Source organism: Eschrichtius robustus, chromosome 17, assembly GCF_028021215.1.
Source record: "Eschrichtius robustus isolate mEscRob2 chromosome 17, mEscRob2.pri, whole genome shotgun sequence".
NCBI lineage: Eukaryota > Metazoa > Chordata > Mammalia > Artiodactyla > Eschrichtiidae > Eschrichtius > Eschrichtius robustus.
This window is the reverse complement of record NC_090840.1, coordinates 67226827-67251504: the sequence shown is the minus strand read 5'-3', so window position 1 is coordinate 67251504 and position 24678 is coordinate 67226827. Positions and strand designations below refer to the sequence as shown.

Below are 24678 nucleotides of genomic sequence, written 5' to 3'. Positions count from 1 at the left end.
TATTGTGGGAGTAGATGTTTAAAACAAAAACAAAAAAGAGGAGAGATTTTCATGTGGCTCTCAAGTCAGCCAGCTAATCTGTGGGAATATGAATCAGGAAGCTGAAGAGGGAAAAGAAACACACACTCAAGTCTGGATGACCAAGTTTTGGAAGACAAAAAGAATGAGCGCTGGGGAAGTCCACACCACTTAAAAAGATTTGCCTCACAGTATTTTGCCAACGTGGTATCTGGAGGAGAACCGTGGCATGTACCAAAAATGCCAGCCACTATTGTAAACAGGAAACTGGGGTGTGGAATGGAGGCTCTGTCTGGAATTTCATGGAGTAGGAACCCAGCCTGGGAAGACACAAGCTATACTAGATCCGTGTCAAGAAATCACGAGGAACATATTTCAAAAGCAGAAACTTGCAGGCTCATCTCCAGGGTGGCTGGTCTCTAGATGAAGCACTTATGTGTCCAAAGACTGAGCTTCAAGTACACTTTTGTGGCTCAACAAGGGACTTTTTGCTAAACAGAAATGCAATGGGTGACTTGTCTAAGATGTCATATGGAGTAGCAGGCTGTGACCAAGAACGTGTGATTGTTTGATACCCTGATAAACTGAAAAAGGGAAATCTAAATTTTGCTTCTGGACCTTAAAGTGTTTCTTACTGCAAAGATGATTTCACCTCTTTCCTAGATGAAACTATTATGCAACAGGAAGACCCAAGTAGATTCTTTGGGTCAGTTGGGGAACTTGGTTGGATATTAGGAGACTGCCAAAGCCACTACATTTTTTTTTCTTCATGTCATACATGCTCAGTTAACAATTGAGAAAAAATTAGTCAGATAATGATATATTTGGGCTCCAACTGTGTGCCAAAAACTGCAGTTGTGCATATCTTGGGAGCTATGACACCCACATTTCAAAAGAAAATTGAGTTTCTACATGCAGAGCAGAAGCATGAGTAGAGATGGAGAAGCTTAACTGGAGAAATCTTTCAGGAGAAAGTGACTCTTAAGATGTCTCTTCCCCTCTTGTCCTTTTCTCCCTCTCCACCCCATGTCTCTTTCATGGGAGCTGAACTATGTGACCATATTATTTGTCATCCCCTTTTGAAGGTGAGAAGGACAATTATGCCAGGGCAACAGGCATAAATGGGATGTGGGGTGACTCTGGCTTAGCTTCATAAGTTCTGTAAGGACCGTACTGATGCCACCTCATCCCCATCTGTGGCATGCTTCGTGCTCTGTGTTCCTGTTCCACTATGTAGATATCTCTGATATAGTGAGCAGCATATTTCATTTTAGTTATTTATGCCATGTTTGTCTCTCCCATTGAACTGTGAGCTTTTTGAGGGTAAGAGCTCTATCTTAATTGTCTTTACCAAGTATCTCTATTCCATAGCCCAAGGCCTGGCTCAAAGAAGGTACTCAGTATATGTTTGATGAGGGGGGAATACATTAATGAAAAATTTGGAGGGAGATAAGTGACAGGACTGGTAGAGAAGTTATTCCCAGTAGAGAAAAGGAGTCATATATATATAATAGCATAGAGTTGTTGACAATGATTATGAGCAGTATTGCAAATCAATCAGCCTTCATGGAATGGAGTGCTATGTTGAGGAATGGTGAGAAATAAGGAGGAACCAGAGTTGGTGGAGTCTATAGATTGTCTAAGAGTGTTGATTGATGGCTGCTCTAAATGTTGCATAGAGGAATATGGCTGCTCTTTTGTTGTCCTCTTAATGGGATAGATTGGATAATATGCCAGGTTTGCATTTGAGCTTGGAGGAATGTGTTGGGTAAGCATTAAAACTTGAATGATAAAGAGAATAGCTTCTCAAAGAATCTTGATACTTCTGCTTCCAGCTGAAACCAGGAAATTCAGAGGCAGCAAAAATGAAATCAAGGAAAACGTTAATGGAAATTTTGAACCTAGAAAAGGTTTGGTTTGAGTTTTGAAGGAAAGTCTGACCTGGTAAACTGACCCCAAGTACTACTGTTATGATTTGCTGGCTTTTTATTTGTTCATTATATTTCATTTATATGATATTAGCATATTATGTTCTAATTCTTAGGGGTGGGTCCCCAAATTTGGCAGCTTTACCAAGACTTCTACATTTACTGCAATGCTGACAAAGCCCAACTACCCAGAACAGGCTTGTGCTGTTAACAGTGTGGGCTGTTTTGCCTCAAATCAGCAGTTCTACTTGGGAGGGTCTTGCAAAGTAATCTACAAAGGGTTTTCTCTGTTACTTGTGTAGAATGGTAATGCTTTAATTAAAGCAACATGTATACATAATTTAATAAGTGATTGCCAGAACTGACTTTTTTCTCATAGAAATAATAGTAAAAAAATTTTTTTGATTATCACTTAGGGGATCGTGAATTGCCAAAGCCTCAGACTCTAAATATTTTGGTCTGCAGGACCCCGATTTCTATGAATCTATGGCAGTTCTGACTTTAGCCTGTCTAAAATGGGCAGATCAAGCTTGAGGCATTTATTGTGGGTGTAGAATGAAGGTTTGCACATTAATCTCTCATGTCTTCTTCTTAGAAGAATAAAGTTTCAAACCTTTATTTTTTCCTAAGAGGAGAGCTTTCTCGTAGGGGTCTGAATCTACATTCTGGGGTCTTAACTGAGTTCTTTGGTAACCGATGACCTCCCTTTTGTATTTAAAGGACCCCCTTGAATGCCACTTATTTTATCTATACATGTTCCTTTAAGTTCTTACCTAAAGAGTTTTCCTCCATGTCACAAAGCTACTTACTTTAAATGCTCATTAGTACTCACTTTTTATGCTGAAATAATGCATATTTGAGTTGCAGTTTACAAATAATGATCAAAGAGTACCTTCCTCTTAATTAAATCATTGGTTAATTTGATGAGCCTTCCCAGGGTCAAATGAATTAATTCTATAAAATCTAATTGTCTTGACTTCCCAGTCAGCTGAATCATTTCAAAATTTAATAAATAATTTTCTCTCCCATACAGATTGAAATTCTTTATAACTGAAAAAAAACCATTAAAATAAATATGGTATTTACATTACAGTTTTGATATCTGTAAGCCTTGACCCACGTTTAGGTGATCAAATAAACCACAGAAGTGTTAGGAAAACTAACCTGATTAAATTAAGGAGAAGGAGCTACATTATTAATAAGTAAGCAAGCAAATTGTGGACAATTTGACTCCCTTCCAATATTTCTTTAACATTTGATGTACAGTTTAATATGTGTTTAAGACAGTTTATTTTTTTCTTTCCTAGAGAGACACCTCCTCTATGGACGGCCTGCAGTGCTTTATCGGACTAGATATGATATCTTATATCACACTGACTTTGAAAGCAGTTATAGTGAAATATTCCTAATGCCACTCTGGACATCGTACACTGTTTCCAAACAGGTCATTGAGAAAACTGGGTTTCATGTTCTTCATGTCATTACGCTCCTTGCCTTAATATAATGATTGTTTGCGGAACAGAATTGTCTTAGAAAAGATTTTAAGTTTTCCTGATGAAAGAAATCCTATATTGGATCTGTTGTAAAATATTTTGAATTAGACTTTCTGCAATGTTCTAAAAACTTCATGGTAATAGGTGAAATAGCATAGCATACTAATTCTTTTAGTTTTTTTTACTCTGCTTGTCATGGCCCACTAGCTACAGAAGCCACCAGTATCTGGCCATTTGTTTTAATAGACTTTACTTTCTAGAGCAGTTTTAGGTTCACAGCAAAACTGAATGGAAGGGACAGAAATTTCCCATATGCCCACGGCTCCACACATGTATAGCCTGCCCCACTATCAACATCCTGTTCTTTTTTAATGAAGGTTTTACGTTGGGGTTTCAGTTTTGGTAAAGATGAGGTAGGAAAGTTTATATCAGGAATTAGAAAAATTCATTTGGCAGTTGAAGTATGTTTTTAAACTCTGAATACAAATGACTACTTCTACTGCCCCAAACACAGCTTCTTATTAATTTGTACTCAGGCACATACAATACATATATAGTCTTTTTTTAAAAAATAGGAGATATGTCTATATTATTTCTCAGAATATTATTTTTTAAGCTGTCTTCTGTGGAATGTCATTCATTATATCAACAGTGAGATTTCTGCCTTACGTATTATTGTTTTACCTAAGACTGATAAGAGAGTCCTGCTACTAAAAAAATAAGAGTTAAAAAATTACTAGCTTAGTACATTTAAAACTGAGGTCCTTAAAAAAGAAAAAAGAGTCAATATCAGAATATGAGCTATAGTGAAAGCTAATGGGGTTTTGATTCTGGCTGTTTGGAACCAAACAATCTGGCTTCAGTATTTCCCTGTTGGTTTGGTGTTGTCTCTGCCATGGCATTGCTGACTACCTGTGACTACCATACAGGCTGAGGTCTCTGGCATCCCTGAACACCTGACCAATTGCGTCCGGCCTGATGTCCGTGTTTCTCCGAGTTTCAGTCAGAGCTGTTTGGCCTACAAAAATGATAAACAGATGTCCTATGGATTCCTCTTTCCTCCTTGTAAGTTACAGAATAGCAGGATCTGACCATTCTAGAGGGATGTTATTTTGTGGAGTCTGGCGTGTGCAACTTGGTATTTAGGATTTCAGTGGTTTTTAGGTTTTCTAAAAAACCTAAAAACCAGAGGGGTACTCAAGAGATTGAGGAGATGAACTTCTCTGGGAGCCTTCCAAAAGCAGCCAGAAAAGAGACCAGCTTTCAAAAATCCTGTTCCCAGGGAATTCTAAAATGCAAGGGAATATTCTGTGTGTCACCTGACATCATTAAATGAGCATCTGAAAGTGAAATAGGAAATTATTGACATAAATCTTTTAAATAATACTATAGAGGTGATCTCTTAAGAATACATGAAGCCCTTTAATTCTCTCTCATTACCTTGATGACATTTTTTTAAAAGTCCAAATTATGCTAGTAAAATCAAGGAATTCTTTTACAAAATACTTAGTAGACCCAAGACTAAGTAGGAAGAAAAAGAATCATAAAAAATTTTTTAAGGAGAACTATTGCGTGAAGAAAAGAGATTGAGTGGGAAGGGAAGTAGGAAATGATATATAAAGAGCGGGATAAGTAGGAATAAAAGAGTAGATCCATGCATTTCATGCTGTTTGGACCATTTTAGAAGATTCCTTTTTTTTATTGATGTCGATTTTATTATGTAATGGGCACTATTTGTTTTCCCAATGTTTAGATCTGAGCTCTTTACCAGAAGCTAAATATGATGCATTCCTTGTAACCAATATGGTTCCAATGTATCCTGCTTTCAAACGTAAGTCTGATATTTACCTAGTAGACTATTATTTGTGGAAAGAAATGTTTCTAAATTTACCACTTACCTTTCCTACCTCTCTATTCATTTCAATAATAATACCTTTCATGTGTTTAGCCTTTATAATTTTTGAAGAACTTTAATGTAAATTCTCTACTGCTAAGCCAAAATATGAATCTGTGAGGGAGCTTGGCAGGTTTTTTTATCCCTTGTTTATAATTAAGAAATTGAAGTCACAAGAAGTGACCCAGGTCATGAATGGCAGAAGCTGAGCTAAACCAAGTTTGTGCTTTCCTTCTAATCCAGTGTTCTCCCTATTTCAATGCTCAGTGGTTTAAAAGAGTCTTCTCTGTATTTTGGAGGCTACCTGACATTTAACAGCATCTGTATTTATTTATAGAATGTTACAGTAAAAGCCACTAACACCTTCTTCCTTTAGGGGGATGGTGAAGTATTCTGAATATTGACCCTGAAAACCAGCAAGAGCTTAAAAGTTCTTCTGAATCATCAGAGAATTAAGTTCAGTTGGTTTTAGGGCTGTGCAAATTATATACACTCATAATTTCTTTGTATATGACATAAATATTTGTGGATGATAGTGATGAAATGAATGGTATAGGCACAGTGAGCCCCAGCCCCAAAACTGAGTTCTGGTCTCTGGAGTGTGAACACTGGCTATGTGATCATAGAAATGCCATTTAGCCTCTCATTTATAAAATTATGAGATTTGATTGCATGACTTCTATGGCTTATATGGATTTGTAACTTAACTGTCCAATGACAAAAACAGTCCATTTTCTATTTCTGCTAACAAAGAATTCATTCATTTGCCCATCCATCCATCTTCCATCCACCCATGCATCCCTCCATCCATCCAACCATCCATGTATTCAAAGACAGAGAAAGCATTATAGAGTAGCTTTGACCTCCCTTTAGTTTATTTACAGTGAGCAGACATATATGCTTATAGGAAAGGTAGGAAAAGGAAACACTTCTACATAACTCCACTTTCTAAAGGAGTATTGGGCTGTGTTACATGACTCTCAGGGCTGAAATAAAGTCTCAAAATAGGACACGAGATGGTGGAATGTCATCTACAGGGCTGGGCCTCCTCAACTTGACATTGGTGAAATGGCCAACACGGTTTAGAGAAAAAAAAATGTTTATTTGATGTCCTAAGCTAGTAAATAAAGGCTTATTCAAAGGTAGAATCTCTTGCATATGAGTGAAAAATTAAAGTATGCTTTTAAAAGGAGGCTTCCTGGTTTCTTCTCAGCCCCAGTTGAGAAATGTTTCACAAACCCACGTAGATCCATTTGTCCTAATATTACATGGAATGCAGCTTCATTGAATTTCCACAAATCAGGGTTTCCTGGATTTCTTTATCCTTTACTGATGCCTTTTTGACCAAGCAGCAATAAAGGAAGCACACGGTACCACCCTGAGGCTGGTGTGGCCAAAGGCCTTTCACAGAGGGCCCGCTGTTCTTCTTCACTAGGGGAATGGTGTTTTTCACATGCCACATTTCTGCGGGTTTGGCCTTTTGACTGTTCTCATTGTTATTTCTTTGCCTCTATGCCGCTCCAATTTTTATGCTTAAGTTAACATTTGAACTTCTTCCCCACTGTCCTCCTTTCTTTATTGCAAATAATTATCCATGGTATTTTGGCTCTGGTGGGCTGCTCTGTCTTTCTCACTTCGAATAGAGAATCAGCAGTTGAAGCACCATGGGAAAAATGCCCAAGCAATTTTTAATAAGGGGAGGTAAGAAATGATAACAGCCTGAACCTCAAAACCCCCATGTAGAATAGAGCATGGTAAGTTAAATCTAACATGTTAGAGCCAACTTCTTTGGTTTGCCTTTCCTGTCCTCTTCTGTTATTCCCTTCTTTTGCCTTTTCCCTTTTCCATTCTGCCCCTCTCCTTCCCCTGTGATTGACCATCGTGTAAATTGGAGCTAGCGAGGTCAAGGAAATCTTCTCTAGAGGATGACCATGAAAGTGAGAAATGAATAGTGGAGGAGAAACAAGGCATGCCTAGTCAGGGGACGTGTTTTCCAGATAAAGGGAAAAGCATATGCAAAATCGTACTCTGAAACAAGTTTAGCGAGTAGGGGGACAGGAAGAAAGGCATGTACCTGAGGGGGAAAGGAATAGGAAGAAAAGTCATGGAGGGAGGCAAGGACCATGGTGGAAAGTTGGGATTTTATTCTAATTACAGTGAGAAATCATCTGGAGTGTTAGAGATGGGTGTTGTGGAAATGTGATACAATCTGATTTATAGTGTAAAAGGATCCATCTGGCTACTCTAGAGAGAATGGGCTACAGGGAAGGAAGAGTTTCTCCCAAGGTGCCAAGTAGTCTTTTGTGGTAGTTCATTGCAAAGAGGATAGTGACTTAGACCAGGGTGGATGCAGTGAAAATTGTGAGGAGTGGTCAGATTTGGAAGACTGGGATGTATTTTGGAGGTAGCACTAACAGGACTGTTCACATGCATATGAAGTAAGGAGAGAAGTCAGGGATGAATCCTAAGATTTTGACCTGAACATCAGGGTGAGTGCGAGTGCCACTGGCTATGATGGAGAAGCCAAGAGTTGGAGCAGGAGTGGAAGAAAAATCAAGAATTCTGTTTGGATAATTTTTTGTTAGATATGATTATTAGGTATTCAAATGCACCATGAGATGGCTGGTTGGATAACATGTCTGGAGTTGCCTGGAAAGGTTAGGGCTAGAGACATAAACTTGGGAATTAGCCTATCTACGACGTATGAAAGAAGAGAAAGTAGATTAAAGCCTTTTTTCAATTTCCCACAAACACCATACTTCCCCTGTTGCACATACTATTCTCTCTGCCTGGAATGTTGTCTCCACCTCTTTGCCTCAGAAACACCCACTTGTCCTTCAGATCTCAGCCCAGTAACCACTTCACCTGCAAATCCTTCCCTGACTGGTTGGGCTATGTTAAACTCCTCTACCATTGTCTCCATATCTTTCTCTTGGCCGGTTCATAAATGACACACCCACAGCTAATGCTTTAGGATGGATTGCTCTTAAGAATCACAACAGCTCTACTGTCTCTTGGCTTGTGACATTTGGCTTGTTTAATGCATCCGAGAGAGAATTTGGCCAAAGCAAGGAGTTTTGTTCATGGAGAACTGATTTTGTTTTTGTACAGGAGTCTGGAATTATTTCCAAAGAGTTCTGGTGAAGAAATATGCTTCAGAAAGAAATGGAGTTAATGTGATAAGTGGACCAATTTTTGACTATGACTACGATGGCTTACATGACACACAAGACAAAATCAAACAGTAAGCTTTTCATTTCCACACAACGTGTGCTTTTAAATTCCAAGATCTCACTCAAGAATATTTTTCAAATATTCACGTACTAGAGAAGAGCTGGTACCTCTTAAACCTGTTGCTCTTTGAATCTCCTTGTGATTTCTTCAGTTCTTTTGGACCTGTGATTAAATGAGGCATTGGTGGTTGGAAAGGAATTAGGATTTGTGGTAAATAAATGCACTTTTCATTTTCATGAAAGAAAATGTATCAAAAGATTAGAAATTTTTTTAACTTTATTCTTCAACAACTCTTTAGTGGGAAGATGATAATTTTCACTTGTGTTCACTATTTGGGGGGGACTTTTAGAATTCCTTAGGTTTTCTGAGTCAGTACATTTCAGTAGGAAATTACGTATAAACTTTGGTCAAATCTCATTTCTATCCTTCTCTGTGGTGCTATTAGGGATATAAAAGGATGAGGCATACTCTGTTCATATGGAACTTACAGTCTGGTGGAGAAAGTAAGAAGATATAAATACAACAAATTCATAATAGGTCATCATTTAATTTTTTTTTTTAAGGAGCTGATATACCTAATATTTGAAGAACTCTTTTTTTTAATTTTTTTTTATTTTACTTTTGGCTGCGTTGGGTCTTCGTTGCTGCATGCAGGCTTTCTCTAGTTGTGGCAAGCAGGAGCTACTCTTCGTTTCGGTGTGAGGGCTTCTCATTGTAGTGCCTTCTCTTGTTGCAGAGCACAGGCTCTAGGCACGCGGGCTTCAGTAGTTGTGGCTCGCGGGCTCAGTAGTTGTGGCTTGCGGGCTCTAGAGCACAGGCTCAGTAGTTGTGGTGCACGGGCTTAGTTGCTCTGCGGCATGTGGGATCTTCCCGGACCAGGGCTCCAACCCGTGTCCCCTGCATTGGCAGGCGGATTCTTAACCACTGCGCCACCAGGGAAGCCCTCTTCATTTTTTTTTTTTTTTTTTAATTTGAAATGCATCCTCTTTATTTATTTATTTATTTATTTATTTATTTATTTATTTATTTATTTATTTTATGGCTGTGTTGAGTCTTCGTTTCTGTGCGAGGGCTTTCTCTAGTTGTGGCAAGTGGGGGCCACTCTTCATCGCGGTGTGCGGGCCTCTCACTATCGCGGCCTCTCTTGTTGCAGAGCACAGGCTCCAGACACGCAGGCTCAGTAATTGTGGCTCACGGGCCTAGTTGCTCCGCGGCATGTGGGATCCTCCCAGACCAGGGCTCGAACCCATGTCCCCTGCATTAGCAGGCAGATTCTCAACCACTGCGCCACCAGGGAAGCCCTCTTCATTTAATTTTATACATGCATGAAACAATTAGAGAGCAACACAAAATATGAGAGGGTTTCATTGTGATTGACAGACAGACACAAAATGCTAATCTTTTTCATATATATAACTAATAAAATAGGTGTTATCCTACCCCCTTTCCAGTCATCCATAAGAGAAATTTTATCCTACTTGTACATTTATTTTATTGCTGATTATTGTCATAGTTTGCAGCCCAAATTTTATTGTTAGTTCAATCATAATTTCAATATTTTGAAATGATTAAAATTAAGATAATAGAAAACCAGGTAAGGAATTATGAATTTCTATACTATGCTCTACTCAAAATATTTTTTTATACTTTTGTAACTCATCAGTAGCACTCAGTTCTTAGAATTTTCTTTAGTAAATGAATTCTCTGTACCAACTGTACCAAGTTCAGGATCTCACTGTGGCTTGAAGAGCTATCACTCTCCTAGCTCCTGTGTTTCCTGCTTCCGGTCCATTTTATACAAGTCTATGAAAGTTATTTTCCTGAAACATGGATCTCATAATAGCACTTCCTAGCACAGAAACCTTCAGTGGAGCATTACTGCCTGAAAAATAATGCCCAAACTCGACAACTTTGGCACTCAGAACCCCCCTTACTTTGGCTTTTACTGACTCTTCCAGACTTACATTTCTACTCCATTGACCTATGCATTATGTCCCGCCTCTGAGAATTGGTTCAAGCTGTATTCTTTGTCTGGAGTATCTTTTTCACTCTACCAGGTTGAGAGAAAGAGGAGATTCCAGGCATTGAAAACATGATATTCAAAGATCTAGAAGTGGGTTAACACCTGTAAGTGAAAAATGACTCCACTGAGTGAAATTTAACTTTAGTGACTTGGGCAATATTCACTGGCCACCATTTAAAAAAGAAAGCTACGACCTCGGCTATAGTTTGATTTTGCCTTCCTGTCTCAGGTACGTGGAAGGCAGTTCCATTCCTGTTCCAACCCACTACTACATCATCCTCACCAGCTGCCTGGATTTCACCCAGCCCGCCGACAAGTGTGACGGCCCCCTCTCCGTCTCCTCGTTCATCCTTCCTCACAGACCGGACAATGATGAAAGCTGCAATGTGAGTTCAAGAACAGTGTCCTTTAGGATTTGCTGACAGAATTCATCTTTGTGTCTTAGTTTATATTCCCACCCTTGAACTAGGACATACTTATCATAAAACATTTGCACTACACAAATGGGTGTACAAATTGGGTCTTTAGAAAGGACCCAAAGGAAACGTTGCATAACACTTGGGAACTTTGTGCTCTAATGGCTTTTTATTTTTCAGCATAGGGGTGTGTGGGATGTGTGTGCATTTAATGTTGTTCTATTTCTGTGTTTGATTTTGGCAAATGATAGAAGTGCCCACATGTTTTCCATTTTGCAAAAGACATAGATATTTTGTAAAAAGTGAAAAGTAACACAATTTTGGTAATTACTGAAATGAGGGAAGAGTTCTCAGGAGCTCATTATATCATTCGCTCTACTTTTGTGGATGTTTGAAAATTTCATTAATAAAAACTTTTTTAAAAAGACACACACACAGGAATATATACTTTACAAATCAGAGTTTCATTTGCTACTAGTTATGAGGGCAGATGTAACAGGTCACCCCGTTCTTAAATAGCACAGATGACTCTTGATTCACTTATTCCAACGTGAAAGGAGGACGGCATGGCGAAAAAGCCTCAGGAAGGCAGACAGGATCCATGCTCTGTGCTCCTGGCTCTGTACTAATGCTGCACTCGGAGACAAATCACATGATTACTCCAGGTTTCTTTAATATGATGGAAATCCTGTGCTCCAAGGTTGATTTTAGAAGTAATTGTCTCTATGCTTTTGTTTATATAATAGAATAGGAGATAAAATCTACAGAGGAAGATTTTTAGTCAAAAAGCAGTACTCAAATTCCTTAATTATGTAAGGTACCCTGGGAAAAATGATGGTGTGTTTAACAAAGTCACACGGCAGGCAGCCTTCAAGGGGGAAAGTAAATGAAACAAGCACAGAAATTGCTTCACTAAAAGGCAAAGACCCTTAGGAATAGCTTCAACAGAGATTTTCAGCTTCATGGACAAGGCAGCTTTGGGGCTATGGCTTCAATTACAGGTGAAGATTGAAGCTATGCCCATCCAAACCAAAATAACAGATGCAGACAAAAAATTGAAAGTTGAAATATGGCTGAAAAAGCTAATTAAGTTGGCTAGAATATTGGAAATGAGGATCATAGTGGGAGATAAGGTTTTAAAGTTTGCATGGAATCAGATTTAAAATAAAAGTAGTCGTGGTAGTAGTCATAGCGGCCATAGTAGTAGTAGTTACCATTGATTGAGTCCATGTTACTATCCAAGTACTGTGCAGGTCCTCTCATTCATTACTTCTAATCATCTCATTACCCTATTAGGCAGGTATATATGAGCTCCTCCCCCTCCCCTTTTATTAACTCTTGAGAAACCTGTAGCTCATAAAGAAAAAGTGTGTAACATGGTTACTCGTTAGTCAGTAGAAAAGTAGAACTTTAGATTCAAGGCCTCTGATTCCAAAAGCCCATCTTTTTTCAAACTTACCAGATTTCTATAGTGGAAGCTTGGGGCCTTAAGACTTTTTTCTCATTGCACAGACATTAGATAACCACAGAAAATGTTTAGGCATAAAAGCAACATTGTAGACTCTGTTTTGGGGAGATAAATTTGAATTGGAGGGGATCAAGCATGGTCCTCAAACGTTTTGGCAAGATTCCTAGGATTGAGGGAACAGAACTTGAACTGGGTGTGGTCTCGGAAATTTCTAAAGGAAGGTGGAAGGCAGCAATATTGTACTGGAAGGATAAATAAGATCTTAGAAATAATTGGATGGGAGGTGGAGAAGCAAGGGAACTTCAAGTGAGAGAGAAGCTGTCCTCAATTTATTGGCTTGACTTTCTCAATTTTGATTGTTCACAGCCCACGAGACTAGGTAATGGTGTACCAGAGGGATGTAATGCCTCTGGATAACATGATGTACTTTTTTGAACTTCAGTTTTACTAAAATCTTGTTGTGGGGAGGTAAAGTTTTTGCAAAACACTAAACACATATTTTATGGAGTTAAATTCAAAATTGCCATACGTGTTTAAGATAAGGCAGAGACTACAAAGACATTTCAGACTTAAAGTAGGCCATTTAAGAGACACCTCAATTCCTGGGAGATGTATGTTCACGTTTCCCTGTCATTAGGGGAATTTGGTGATGCAGGAGTTTGTAAAACATTGTTCTGAACTCAGCTCAGAGGCAGTTCTTTATTCACCCCGATGTTACAGCTGACAAATGAAATCCACTGATGTCCTCATACATCTTCCTCTCTGCACAGAGCTTAGAGGTATTTCTTATAGCGTTCAAGGCCAGCATGCCTCTTATTGAAGAACCCCCTGCCTACGTAGACACCTGTCCTTGCCTTAAAGTCCACCTTAAGACTTCTGGGACTTGAATTCACAAACTCACTTGGGAGGAAGTCAGGGAGAAAAGGCAGGTGAAGGATAAATGTCCATAGCAAGAAAAACACTAAGCAAGTTCCTGGACTGTGCTTTCGTTTGCATTAATGTGTAAAGTTATTTATTTTTTAAATTTATTTTTAAAGTTTTTCTTTTCCTTTCTTGGTGCACATGAACTTTTATTCGACATTTATTAGTTTTGCATTTTGTACTAGAGTCTCCTGCAGCAAATACTTCTGTGGATTGCTAGCTAGCAAGAGGCAGAAGTCATTTTCTTCATGTGTAACATAGCCCAGTATTTTGACTAATTGGAGGCTGGATTTTAGCCTGTGAGAACCAGAGGAGAATGCCTCTCAAATGAAATTGGCAAATCACTTCCCAAGGAAAGAAATAGCAAAAGACAGATTTTCCCCCAAATTCGTATAATCCCAGCTAGCCATTATTTAAATTAGGAAAAACCTTTTTACTTCATGTCCACTCACTCAAATGACTGCATTTACAAAGGAAACATTAGACTTACTGACCATTGAAAACTCAAATAAATGAGTTAAATATGAAAATTCTCCCGAAAATATCACTTCATGCTTACTCTGCTTACTCTGAGGGGGTCCCGACCCATTTGGAGACCTCCTGCTTCGTTAATTATATGGTCACACTGAGGATTGGTCAGTACCGTTGTGGGTAGAGTTATATTTAGGCCTGTTCTTTCCTATGACTCGCAGAGATCTTGGTTAGCTTGGGTTAGGAGGGTGGGGCGTGGAGGGTTAAAATCCTTATTTCCCCCAGCCTGCAAAGCAATTTCTTCCTGTTTCTTCATTTTGCCTGGGATGGCCAGGCATCAGTTTCCTGAACCAACAGCCTCCTGTACATATTTAGCACTGGCACAAGCTGCTGGGGCTCCGTGTCCAGGTCCGTGTGGGTTGGAGCTTTCTGAGAAAACCCAGTGCAGGTTCTTGGGCTTTGGTGGGTAGTTCATTGAGACCACTTGCAGTCAAAGACTTGGGCGAGGGCATGCCTGAACATTCTCAGCCCTGGGACGCACAGCTACCCTTCGACTTGTAGAAAGACTTTTGGAAGCCATTGCAATTCCGGGGGCATTTGGGAATAAAATTATTGGCAAAGACCCTCCTGCCCCATGTCTACTGACGAAGGTAGACATTTCTCCATATTCTCAAGGTTCTCAGGTCTCGTTCCTTCTCTCAAGTTCCCTCAAAAGTGAAAGAAGGTATTTTTTAAATGTAAAGTACTGCTTTATCTGCACTGCCTTTTTGTTTCTACTTAGATGTGAAATAAATTGTTTAGTGTGGGACATTTAAATGTCTTTCATCTCGAATTTGTGCCAGTGAGGCAATTTTTGGCAAGTAGTTAAGACAGAAAGAGATTTCCTTCCTTCCCATCATGGGAAAACCCGTGATGTTGTTTCCTTACTTTACTCTTTTTTTTCCCCTTCTTCCTTCCTCTCCTTCCTCCTTCCCAGGGAGCTGAGGTAAGCATTATTATTCTTGTGAACCAATGAAGAAACTGAGGCCTAGAGAGGTCAAGCAGCTTCAGCAAGGTCTCACAGCCAGGAAGTGGAAGAGTTGTGATTCCAACTCAGGCCTCTTGGGCCCCAAAGTGCCAGGTGTATCAACTGAGCTGCTTAGAGTCGAACTCATTCAAATATCAATTCACTGCCATCTAATAGATGATGTCGTTGACCTAGCACATTCTTCTGAAGGACTAGAAATGCACACACATCATTTTGTGCAATGGGCACAAGCTCTTTCCTTTCCTTGGGAGGCAGAGGAGCATTCCTAATTCCTCATGCTCTGTACTTCTCATTGCAATTTGACAGCAGGGGAAAGAAACGAATCACTGAATTCTCCAGGGCCTTTGGTTTTCCCAATATTGATTTATGTTAGGAGAACGTATTGCATCAAATGCCGTTTCGCACCACACATCTCGTTTATTTGGTACAGCTAGTTGCTGTTGAAAATGTTCACAGCCAAGGGCCAGTATCTGTGGCCCATTGCCAGCAGCACTGTGGGAGAGAGGCGGGGAGGCCAGGAAGGAATAACACGCCTTGGCTTTGGGTGCAGGAGTATGTAGAGGTCATTTGTGGACTTGGAGCAAATGGACCGTGTAGAGAAACTCCTTTGGAAAATTCTGACTCTGTACTCCCTTTCCGTTGCAGAGCTCAGAGGATGAGTCGAAATGGGTAGAAGAGCTTATAAAGATGCACACGGCTCGGGTGCGGGACATTGAACATCTTACCAGTCTGGATTTCTTCCGCAAGACCAGCCGCAGCTATCCAGAAATTCTGACACTAAAGACATACCTGCATACATATGAGAGCGAGATTTAACTTTCTGATCCTCTGCGGTGCAGTCTTATCAACTGGTGTATATTTTTATATTATTTTTGTATTTATTAATTTGAAACCAGGACATTAAAAAAAAAATGTTAGTATTTTAATCCTGTACCAAATCTGACATATTATGCCTGAATGACTCCACTGTTTTCCCCTAACGCTTGATATCTGTAGTCTTGTGTTCTGAGTAGAGCTTGTAATAATTACTGCAGCTTGCATTTTTAGTGGAAGCTTCTAAATGGTGCTGCACATTTGATATTTGCATTGAGGAAATACCAATTTTTCAATGCACAGTTGCCACATTTAGTCCTGTACTGTATTGAAATACTGATTTTGTAAAGTTGCATTCACTTACTGTTAATTATGACAGACATATTTAAGCCTTATAGACCAATCTTAAATATAATAAATCACACATTCAGTTTTTTTCTGGTTTTATTTGGTCTTTATTTCACATAAATTAGAGTGTTTGCTTCTGGTATATTTCATGCATAAAATGTATACATTTCTTGTATTGGGCCCTCTTCCTAGTTGGATGTAGTTCACATAGAAAAAGGGACATCCTTATATTCAACTGTGGTGGCCTGGATGAAATAGAAGAGGTACATATCTATGGGAAATCCGAAGGGCAGAGGAAAAGAGGAACCAGAAGAACTCCTGAATATCCTCTCTCACCTATCTATTTTAAAAATATTTTGAAGTTTGGAGGAACAGGTTCTTTTGATCAAGTTGTTTCAAAGCTTTTATTAGACTCAACAGAGACTATATTAAGGCTATATTCTGTATAAGTATCAACGTAGGATCCAGGGAGGATATAAAGAGAAATAAGACACTGGGATGAAATATAGACATAAGTGTGTAATTAACCAATCAAAGTTGAGAATAATAAATGCCAAGTGAAAAGTGTTAGTAATCATGCAATATGACAGAAGGGTCTGAATGATAGGTGGGGTGATTTTTGATGGACCCAGTTGTGGCTTTAAGTAATAATGAAGCACAAAGTGAGGAACCATTCAGAGATTTTTCAGTCCTTCTGATTGTGTCAGGGAGAAAGGTGCATCTTAGTATTGCCATGTCTCTAACAGTTAGTAATCTCCCATAAAAAAAAAAAAAAGATCAGCATGGTTTTTTTCATCATGTTAATTTTTACAGTAGCCACCTTTTATGGTCAGTGAAATGGGTTTTTAATTTCTATAAATTCTCCTTTAAAAGTAAATCTGCTGGGCTTCCTTGGTGGCGCAGTGGTTGAGAATCTGCCTGCCAATGCAGGGCACACGGGTTCAAGCTCTGGTCTGGGAAGATCCCACACGCCACGGAGCAACTAAGCCCGTGAGCCACAACTACTGAGCTTGCGCGTCTGGAGCCTGTGCTCCGCAACAAGAGAGGCTGCGACAGTGAGAGGCCCGCGCACCACGATGAAGAGTGGCCCCCGCTCGCCGCAACTAAAAAAAGCCCTCGCACAGAAACGAAGGCCCAACACAGCCAAAAATAAATAAATAAATAAATAAAATTTTTAAAAAAGAAAAGTAAATCTGCTTAAGAAGGAAGACATTGTGGGGACTTCCCTGGTGGCACAGTGGTTGAGAATCTGCCTTTCAATGCAGGGGACACAGGTTGGAGCCCTGGTCTGGGAAGATCCCACATACCGTGGAGCAACTAAGCCTGTGCGCCACAACTACTGAGCCTGCGCTCTAGAGCCCGCAAGCCACAACTACTGAGACCGTGTGCCACGACTACTGAAACCCGTGTGCCTAGAGCCCATGCTCCTCAACAAGAGAAGCCACCGCAATGAGAAGCCTGCACATGGCAACGAAGAGTAGCCCCTGCTCGCTGCAACTAGAGAAAAGCCAGTGCGCAGCAACGAAGACCCAACACAGCCAAAAATAAATAAATAAATAAACAATTTTATTAAAAAAAAAAGAGGGAAGACATTGTGTTAAATAAAAAATACATAATAACAAAAGTAGGACAGATGGTAGTGGGGATATGGGAAAAATCATGAAGGTGGTATGAGAAAAACCGACGTTTGGGAAACACAGCTACAGGAATACACTGGAAGAAGTGAACATGGTAATACTGTTGACATCTGTATTTATCCAGCAGCTGCTATAGTCCAGGCAGGTCTCCGGCACTTCATATGCTTTGTCTGTAAATATTGAAAAGTGAGGAGCTCAGAGAAGATTTTCTGGAAAGAGGAAGCATGAAGCTGGGAATGGAGAAGGCCTGAATTGGGCTTTGTAGTTTGGGGTAGGTAGTGTGGAAGTGAAAGCGTGGGCAATCATTAGTCAAATTCATTTCACCTGCCTTCATGAATCAAAAATACTTGCGTGTCCTCCAAGCGGCATGTAGCCTAAACAATAAGACGCTTGCCCAAGTTGTTTTCCAGGAACTTGGAGTCAGCTTTGTCTAGTTTGAGCTGAGCTGGTTAAGACTGGATAGGACCACCAACCCTCCAACTGGGCACGCGCGAGTGTCCACTCTCGGTGACCTTCTGACATCACAGGACCAAAAACTCCACCTTCAGATCGTGCTAAGTGCCTCCATTTTTTAATGTGCAGAGGCCTGTGGCTTAGTTACCCCTGCACAGAATGATGACTGACTACTGCACCTTTTTCCAGTCACTTTTCCACACAATTCTTGTGCTCCCCAAGCCTCAGACCGCCCTGCTTCTTTATTTTTTAATCCCATAAATACCCCGAGCTCCTTTCCTTCTGGGAGGCGGATCTGAGATGCCTCCTCACTTGGCTGCCTTTCAAATAAATCCTCTCTCTCTGCTGCAAAACCCAGTGTCTCAGTGTTGTGGTCTGCTGCACGTCAGGCAAAACAAACCTGGTTTGGTAACAGAAGTATGGTAGAAATGAATTGGGATATCACTCATCATTTATTTAATATTCAGTAATGATTGATTGACCAGCTACTGCATGCCAGTACCTATACTTGCTGTTGAGGTTAAAACTAAATAAGATAAACATGGTTCCTGCTGTCGCAGAACTTGCACTTTAGTGGGAGAACGAGACCCCTTAAAAGACCCCAGGGTTTAGTTGTGATGTGTGCTGTGAGAGAACAGGTGCTGAGGGACAAGGGGGTGGAAAGAGAAGAGCCTTCGATGACACTACAGCCAACACTTGAGGGATGAGAAGAATTGGCCTCAAGAACAAGAATGAGAAGGAAGAGCAGGGCCAAGGACTAGGGGTGGGGAAAAATCTTGGGGTGCGTGAGGGTCAGAAAGAAAATAGGTGTGCCCAAACACAAAGGTGGGGTTGGTTGGGAATAGGTCAGCAGATCCTTATGGGCCCTGATGAGGATTCTATTCTTTTTTAATTTTATTTTATTTTATTATTATTATTTTTAATATCTTTATTGGAGTACAATTGCTTTACAATGGTGTGTTAGTTTCTGCTTTATAACAAAGTGAATCAGTTATAGATATACATATGTTCCCATATCTCTTCCCTCTTGCGTCTCCCTCCCTCCCACCCTCCCTATCCCACCCCTCTAGGTGGTCGCAAACCACCGAGCTGATCTCCCTGTGCTATGCGGCTGCTTCCCACTAGCTATCTATTTTACGTTTGGTAGTGTATATATGTCCATGCCACTCTCACTTTGTCACAGCTTACCCTTCCCCCTCCCCATATCCTCAAGTCCATTCTCTAGTAGGTCTGTGTCTTTATTCCCATCTTACCCCTAGGTTCTTCATGACCTTTTTTTTTTTTCTCTTAGATTCTATATATATGTGTTAGCATACGGTATTTGTTTTCTTCTTTCTGACTTACTTCACTCTGTATGACAGACTCTAGGTTGAGGATTCTATTCTAAGTGCAAAGGAAAATAATTGAGAAGTTTCAAGCCAAGGTATGACAACATTCAATCTAAGATTTCAGTGTATTGGCATGGATATGCAATAATTACATAGTATGCTCTAAATGTAATTCCACATAAAATACATCTGATATGAGAGGGTACACCTATTAGGTGCAGTAATTCTGCACTAATACTCCCAAAAGTAGCATTACAAGAGAGAAGTGTTAATTCTACTTTTTAAAAATGTTTGCAAGCTCCTTGCTTAGCTAGATTTGCACATCACCTCAGATTGAACTCTTCTAAAAATAGGTTATACCTGAGGCTTTTGGGGAAAGCAGCTGCAAATTTAGTTGAGTACTGTTACTCTATTTTTAATCCTTAGGTCAAGTCTTTCTTTCTCATAAATAAACTCCATACCGACCACTGTATATTTCAAGTGAGTGGTTTTGCCGATAAACACATGTCATTAATTGTGGGGTTATCCGTGAAAGTCTCTGAATGGACAGGAGCCCTATTAAAATGAGGTCTGGAAGACTATTTTAAGTTGGGGTGTTTTTTTGTTTTTGTTTTTGTTTTATTGAGACCTTGGTCCATTCATGCTTTCATTGAGCAAGTTGCCAACTGCTTGCTAGCATGGTGGTCCTGTTTTAGTGGATGGATTCAGAAAGTGACTCTCTAACACGAGCTCATTGTAAATAGAGTAAACCAAGAAAGCAGCCACATAGTTTCTCAAGGGGAAAAACATTCTGAATTGTGTTTAGGAGTGTTGACTTAAAAAAAGAAATCTAAGCAAAAGCAGTGTTTGGTGTCAATTGGGTTTGCCCCAGATTCCAGTGCCCATTATTCCTTGCAGTGGCTGGGGAGAGGGTTGCTGTGGATGAGGTCTTGATCCCTCCTGTTTGTGTTCCTCTGACTTCAGCTGTCTCTCCCTATCTCTTTGCTGAGTCAGGACAGGGCTGCCCTGCGGGTGGGAAGTGGTAAAGGCAACGGGAATTCTCCCAGGAGGAGAGGGATTGTATGGGATGGTGAGGAACAAGATTTAGCTGTTTGAGTTTCTAGGCTGGGGTAAACAGAGCACTGCTAGAGGCTCAGCCAAGAGTGGCAGTAGTTCCTGTTTGGGCTGCACTTCTAGGAAGCGCATGTCCTTGACCCCTCTTGCCCCCATTCCTGGCAGGGATGTCCAGTTTTGGCTGGAATTTGAAAGTGGAAATTGTGTCCCTGTCCTATGAAATTTTGCACTCTGGTTCCTGGGAACAGGCAAAACTCCAATCCCTGCTCCCTCTAATTCCCCCCTGGACTCTGCTCCCTCTAATTCCTTCAGATGGTTCTTTTTCTGCCTTTCAGTGGAAACTCAGGTGCTGATTAATGTTCAGCTGAACATTTGAGACCCTTGGCAGTGTTCTTTATACAAAAATGCATGAGAAATAGTTTTAACTTTAAAAGTCTTACAGTATAGTGGATCATATATATGTTAAAATATAGTTACAATGCAACATACATTTAGTGAGAACAGAAAGGAAGAATCACTCTACCTTGATGTGCTAAGTAGCATTTATTAAGCACCTACGATATGCCAGACTCTGATCTAGTGATCTTACCTATGTTATGTTTTTCACTGCTATTAACAGCCCTGAGGTACGTACAAAACCCCACATTTTATAGCTGAGAAAGGTTAGGCTAACTGTTGAAAAACGAGTTGTTCATGGTCACATAGGTAAAGAGGAGAAAGGCAGTGTTTGAATCCCTCTCTCACTCCAAGAGCCATGCTATTCCTGCATGCCAAAATGCCTTTCAGGTAGGAAGAGGGGAGGAGCAGATCAGAAAAGACATTGAGAAGTGATGACATTCAAGCAGTAAGACACCTGAAGAACTAGTAAATGTCTTTCAGGGAGAAAATGAAAGAAGGCAGTTCTAGCAAACATTTGCAAAAGTAGGAATTCTGAAAGATCGCTCGAAACACTGTCAGGGAATGGAAATTAGTTTCATGGAGCATATGCTCGTGCTGGCTTTGGAACTGGGGTGTGGAGACTAAAAGTTAGACTGGTAAGGCTTGTTTGTTTCAAGTAACAAAGGAGCTTGCTGAAAGGATTTAGGCTTCATCCTGATGGAACTTGTTTACTATGAAGACCAATACACTCAAGATTGTGACTTAGGAAACTCCATCTTCCTTCAATGCATAGCATAATTTGGGTAGGCATCCAGTAAAGAGTCTTATTGTTACTGGGTATACGGATGAAGTCCCAGACAGTTTCAATAGTTTTGGGGATGGAAAGCAGGGAAAAATTTGACAGATAAATAGGAGGTTCAATAGACAGAAAGAGGGAAAATAAGCATAATTCAGAGGCTTTTAATTCGGTCAGTTGGGGAAATGATGGGGCCATTACCCAAAAATTCTAGGAAAAGGAACAGGTGGAAAGATGCTGGAGTAACAAGGAGACAATAACTTAAGTCATGCATTTATTAGGGCTGAAATGGAAGTGTGAACAAGTCATCTTGGTGAAGGTGACCAGGAAGCAAGTGAAGTAGGAGACTCAAGATAAGGAAAAATCTGCACACCTGGTATGTAGGTGTCAGTTAATACGATACATGTGGGCCCCACTACCCTTGTAAGGTATACAGAGTGAGAAAAACCAAGATAGAGGAAGGATGCCAGCATTTCAGGGCAGAGGAGAGAAGACAAGGCCGTATTAGGCAGTGGGATAAATGCTGGAGATTTGCAGGTATACGGCTTCGGGCAACTTTACGTCTAATGTTTCTCATCTATAAAACGGTGACAATAACTCTTCTCAGCATTGGCAGAAGAATTATGGCAGGAAGCCTTGTTGAAATACAAATTGATCCATTTTTCCTCCATTTTTCTGTCCACTTCCCAGCAAGGAAGGCATCCCCTTTTAAAGTGTTTTTTGGGCTTCGGGGCTTTTTGCAGAGTGGGTGTGGGGAGCAGTAGTCTGAAATTAATGGATTTCCTGTCTTTTGTGAAAACCTAAACCCACTGAAGAGGTGGAAAGAAATAGTCTTTAGAGTTCCAAGAGAGAAAGGGAACTTTCCTGGGATTCAGAGCAGAGAGAAGTCTGTGGATCTGAGCGGTGGTTACACTCTGGGATGTGCTACATGATCCTTTTAAAGAGATGGAGCCCTAGGTCCTGGAGGTCCTGGCTGTGGCTTGGAAACAGAAGATGGGCAAACCTCAAGGGACCCAGGGATATGCACAGTGAAGATATCCATGCCTGTTGTATTGGTTTATCCAAACAATTTGTTTGTTTTTTTCCATAACATCCTACGGAAAAACCTGAACCAACAGTTTGGCCAACCCAATCCTTCTCTCATTGTTCTCCATTTACTAGATTCTGGTGTAACCTGGAGGGGAAGATGGAACTCTCCATAAAGACTGAATTAAAGCATCATGTAAGCCATGTTAGCTGGGATCTTAGATTAGAAATGAAATTTATTTTAGGGAAATAAAGTTAGGGAGTGAGATACATACCAGCTACATTTGGAAAATGCTTAGCACCATGCTTGGTACATGTCAGGTGTTCAAGAATACTGTCTAAATAAAATGAGCCAGGAAAAAAATTTTTCTTTTAAATGGAAAGAGCAGCTTGAGAGGTAGGGAGAGAACGGGGAAAGAGTGAGTATTGTGAAATGCAAGGATAGAGACACTTTCAAAATGGAGGGAGTGGTCAGTGATGTCAGCTGCCAGAAAGAAGTTAAATTAGACAGGAATTTGAAGGAATCCATTGGATTTTGCAATAAGGTGGTCATCCATGACCTTCCTGGAAGCACATTCAATGAATGTACTGAGAAACAGCCAAACTGTACTGGGACGAGGAGAGAATGGGAGAACACACGAGAGGCAGTGAGTGGAGACTGCCCTTTGAAGATAGGAAGTAGGAGAAATAGACAATAATTGCAAGAGGTGGGTAGAGTTGAGGGAGGACTTCATGCTATTTAGGGTGGAAGAAAGCTTTTATAGGCTGTTGAGAAGATTTGATAACCCTGGAAAGGCCCTCATGGGTAAAGCAACTGAATTATAAACTAATTTGAAATGGAAAGCAATGAACGAATAGAGTCCTCTGTCATAGATTTGCCTTCAAATTAAGGAACTAATATAATTTCCCCTTGGGGTAAGTGTTAGTATAGAACATATGATGTACATTGTACTTTGCAAAATGGTGGCCTACAGGCTGGATACAGACCACAGATTGCTTTGTTGTGCCCACATGATATTTAAAAAATACATTAGATGCCAAAATTTAGAATCAACGGATTACAGATTTTTGACCTCTCTTAAAACATGAAGCATTTTTTACTTAGTCATTGTTTGTAGGCTATAGTTCCTGTCAACCATCAGCGGAAGCCTATTTGGTTGCCTTTAGACAGGGCAAGCATTCTCTAGAACAGGGTTGGCAAAGTTTTCTGTAAAAGGCTTTGCCATACAGCCTCTAATTACTCAATTCTGCCATTGTAGAGTGAAAGCAACCATAGACACTACATAAACGAATGGGCTTTACTTTCTTTAATACCTCTCTTACTGTCCTTTCCACCCCAGGTGAAGTACAGGTTGCCATTTTTTTTTTTTATTGTGCTGGCACTTTTGTTTTATTGTGCTGGCACTTATCCTACTGCATTAATTTACTTTGCTTGTCTTTAGGCATTTGATTTTGACCCCCATGTAGGGTGACCAGATGCCTTGGACTGACAGACTTAGTGCTAAAACCTGAAAGTCTTGGGCAAGCCATGATGAGCTGGTCACAATATCCCTATGTTTACATTACTTTACATTTCTATTATCTACTTTGCCACAGAAAATGCATCGTCATTTTCCTTAACTGATTTAAAAATCTTAATAATCTTTTATCTCTTTCTCCCTTAGGGCTTTGTTTGCCATTTCAGTAGTAACTCCAACCAGTGTTGTACGTTAATATATTTATCTCCTCTACCTCAAAAGCAGGGGATCTTGTCTTGTTCATCATTATATTCAGAGACATTTGCCTAGTGCCTCATATAGATTTGATTATCATTAAGCGATTGATGAGTGACTGATGGGGCTTCCTCTCTCTTCAACCCTCTGAGATAATGTCATTGTGGCTGCAAAGCTCTAGGATGAGATGAAGATACAATGGTAATCCAGAGGCCCGCATCTCCTGAAATGAGAACGGTGC

The 24678-nt window shown here is 40.1% G+C and overlaps 1 protein-coding gene across 13 annotated transcripts in view; it reads left to right on the top strand.

The window, feature by feature from the left end:
* ENPP2 (ectonucleotide pyrophosphatase/phosphodiesterase 2) overlaps nucleotides 1–16103 on the top strand; it is a 109112-nt gene extending 93009 nt beyond the window's left edge. For 8 of the 13 annotated variants that reach the window (XM_068525630.1, XM_068525625.1, XM_068525624.1 and 5 more), the window contains 7 exons: nucleotides 1854–1928; nucleotides 3254–3390; nucleotides 4369–4504; nucleotides 5193–5270; nucleotides 8445–8577; nucleotides 10820–10976; nucleotides 15539–16103. In XM_068525630.1, the coding sequence (XP_068381731.1) occupies nucleotides 1854–1928; nucleotides 3254–3390; nucleotides 4369–4504; nucleotides 5193–5270; nucleotides 8445–8577; nucleotides 10820–10976; nucleotides 15539–15709 (887 nt within the window). In that variant the 3' untranslated portion in view covers nucleotides 15710–16103. The remainder of the gene's footprint in view (nucleotides 1–1853; nucleotides 1929–3253; nucleotides 3391–4368; nucleotides 4505–5192; nucleotides 5271–8444; nucleotides 8578–10819; nucleotides 10977–15538) is intronic. The other 5 variants (XM_068525628.1, XM_068525623.1, XM_068525622.1 and 2 more) reach the window with 1 other exon arrangement.
* Nucleotides 16104–24678: the final 8575 nt, after the last annotated feature.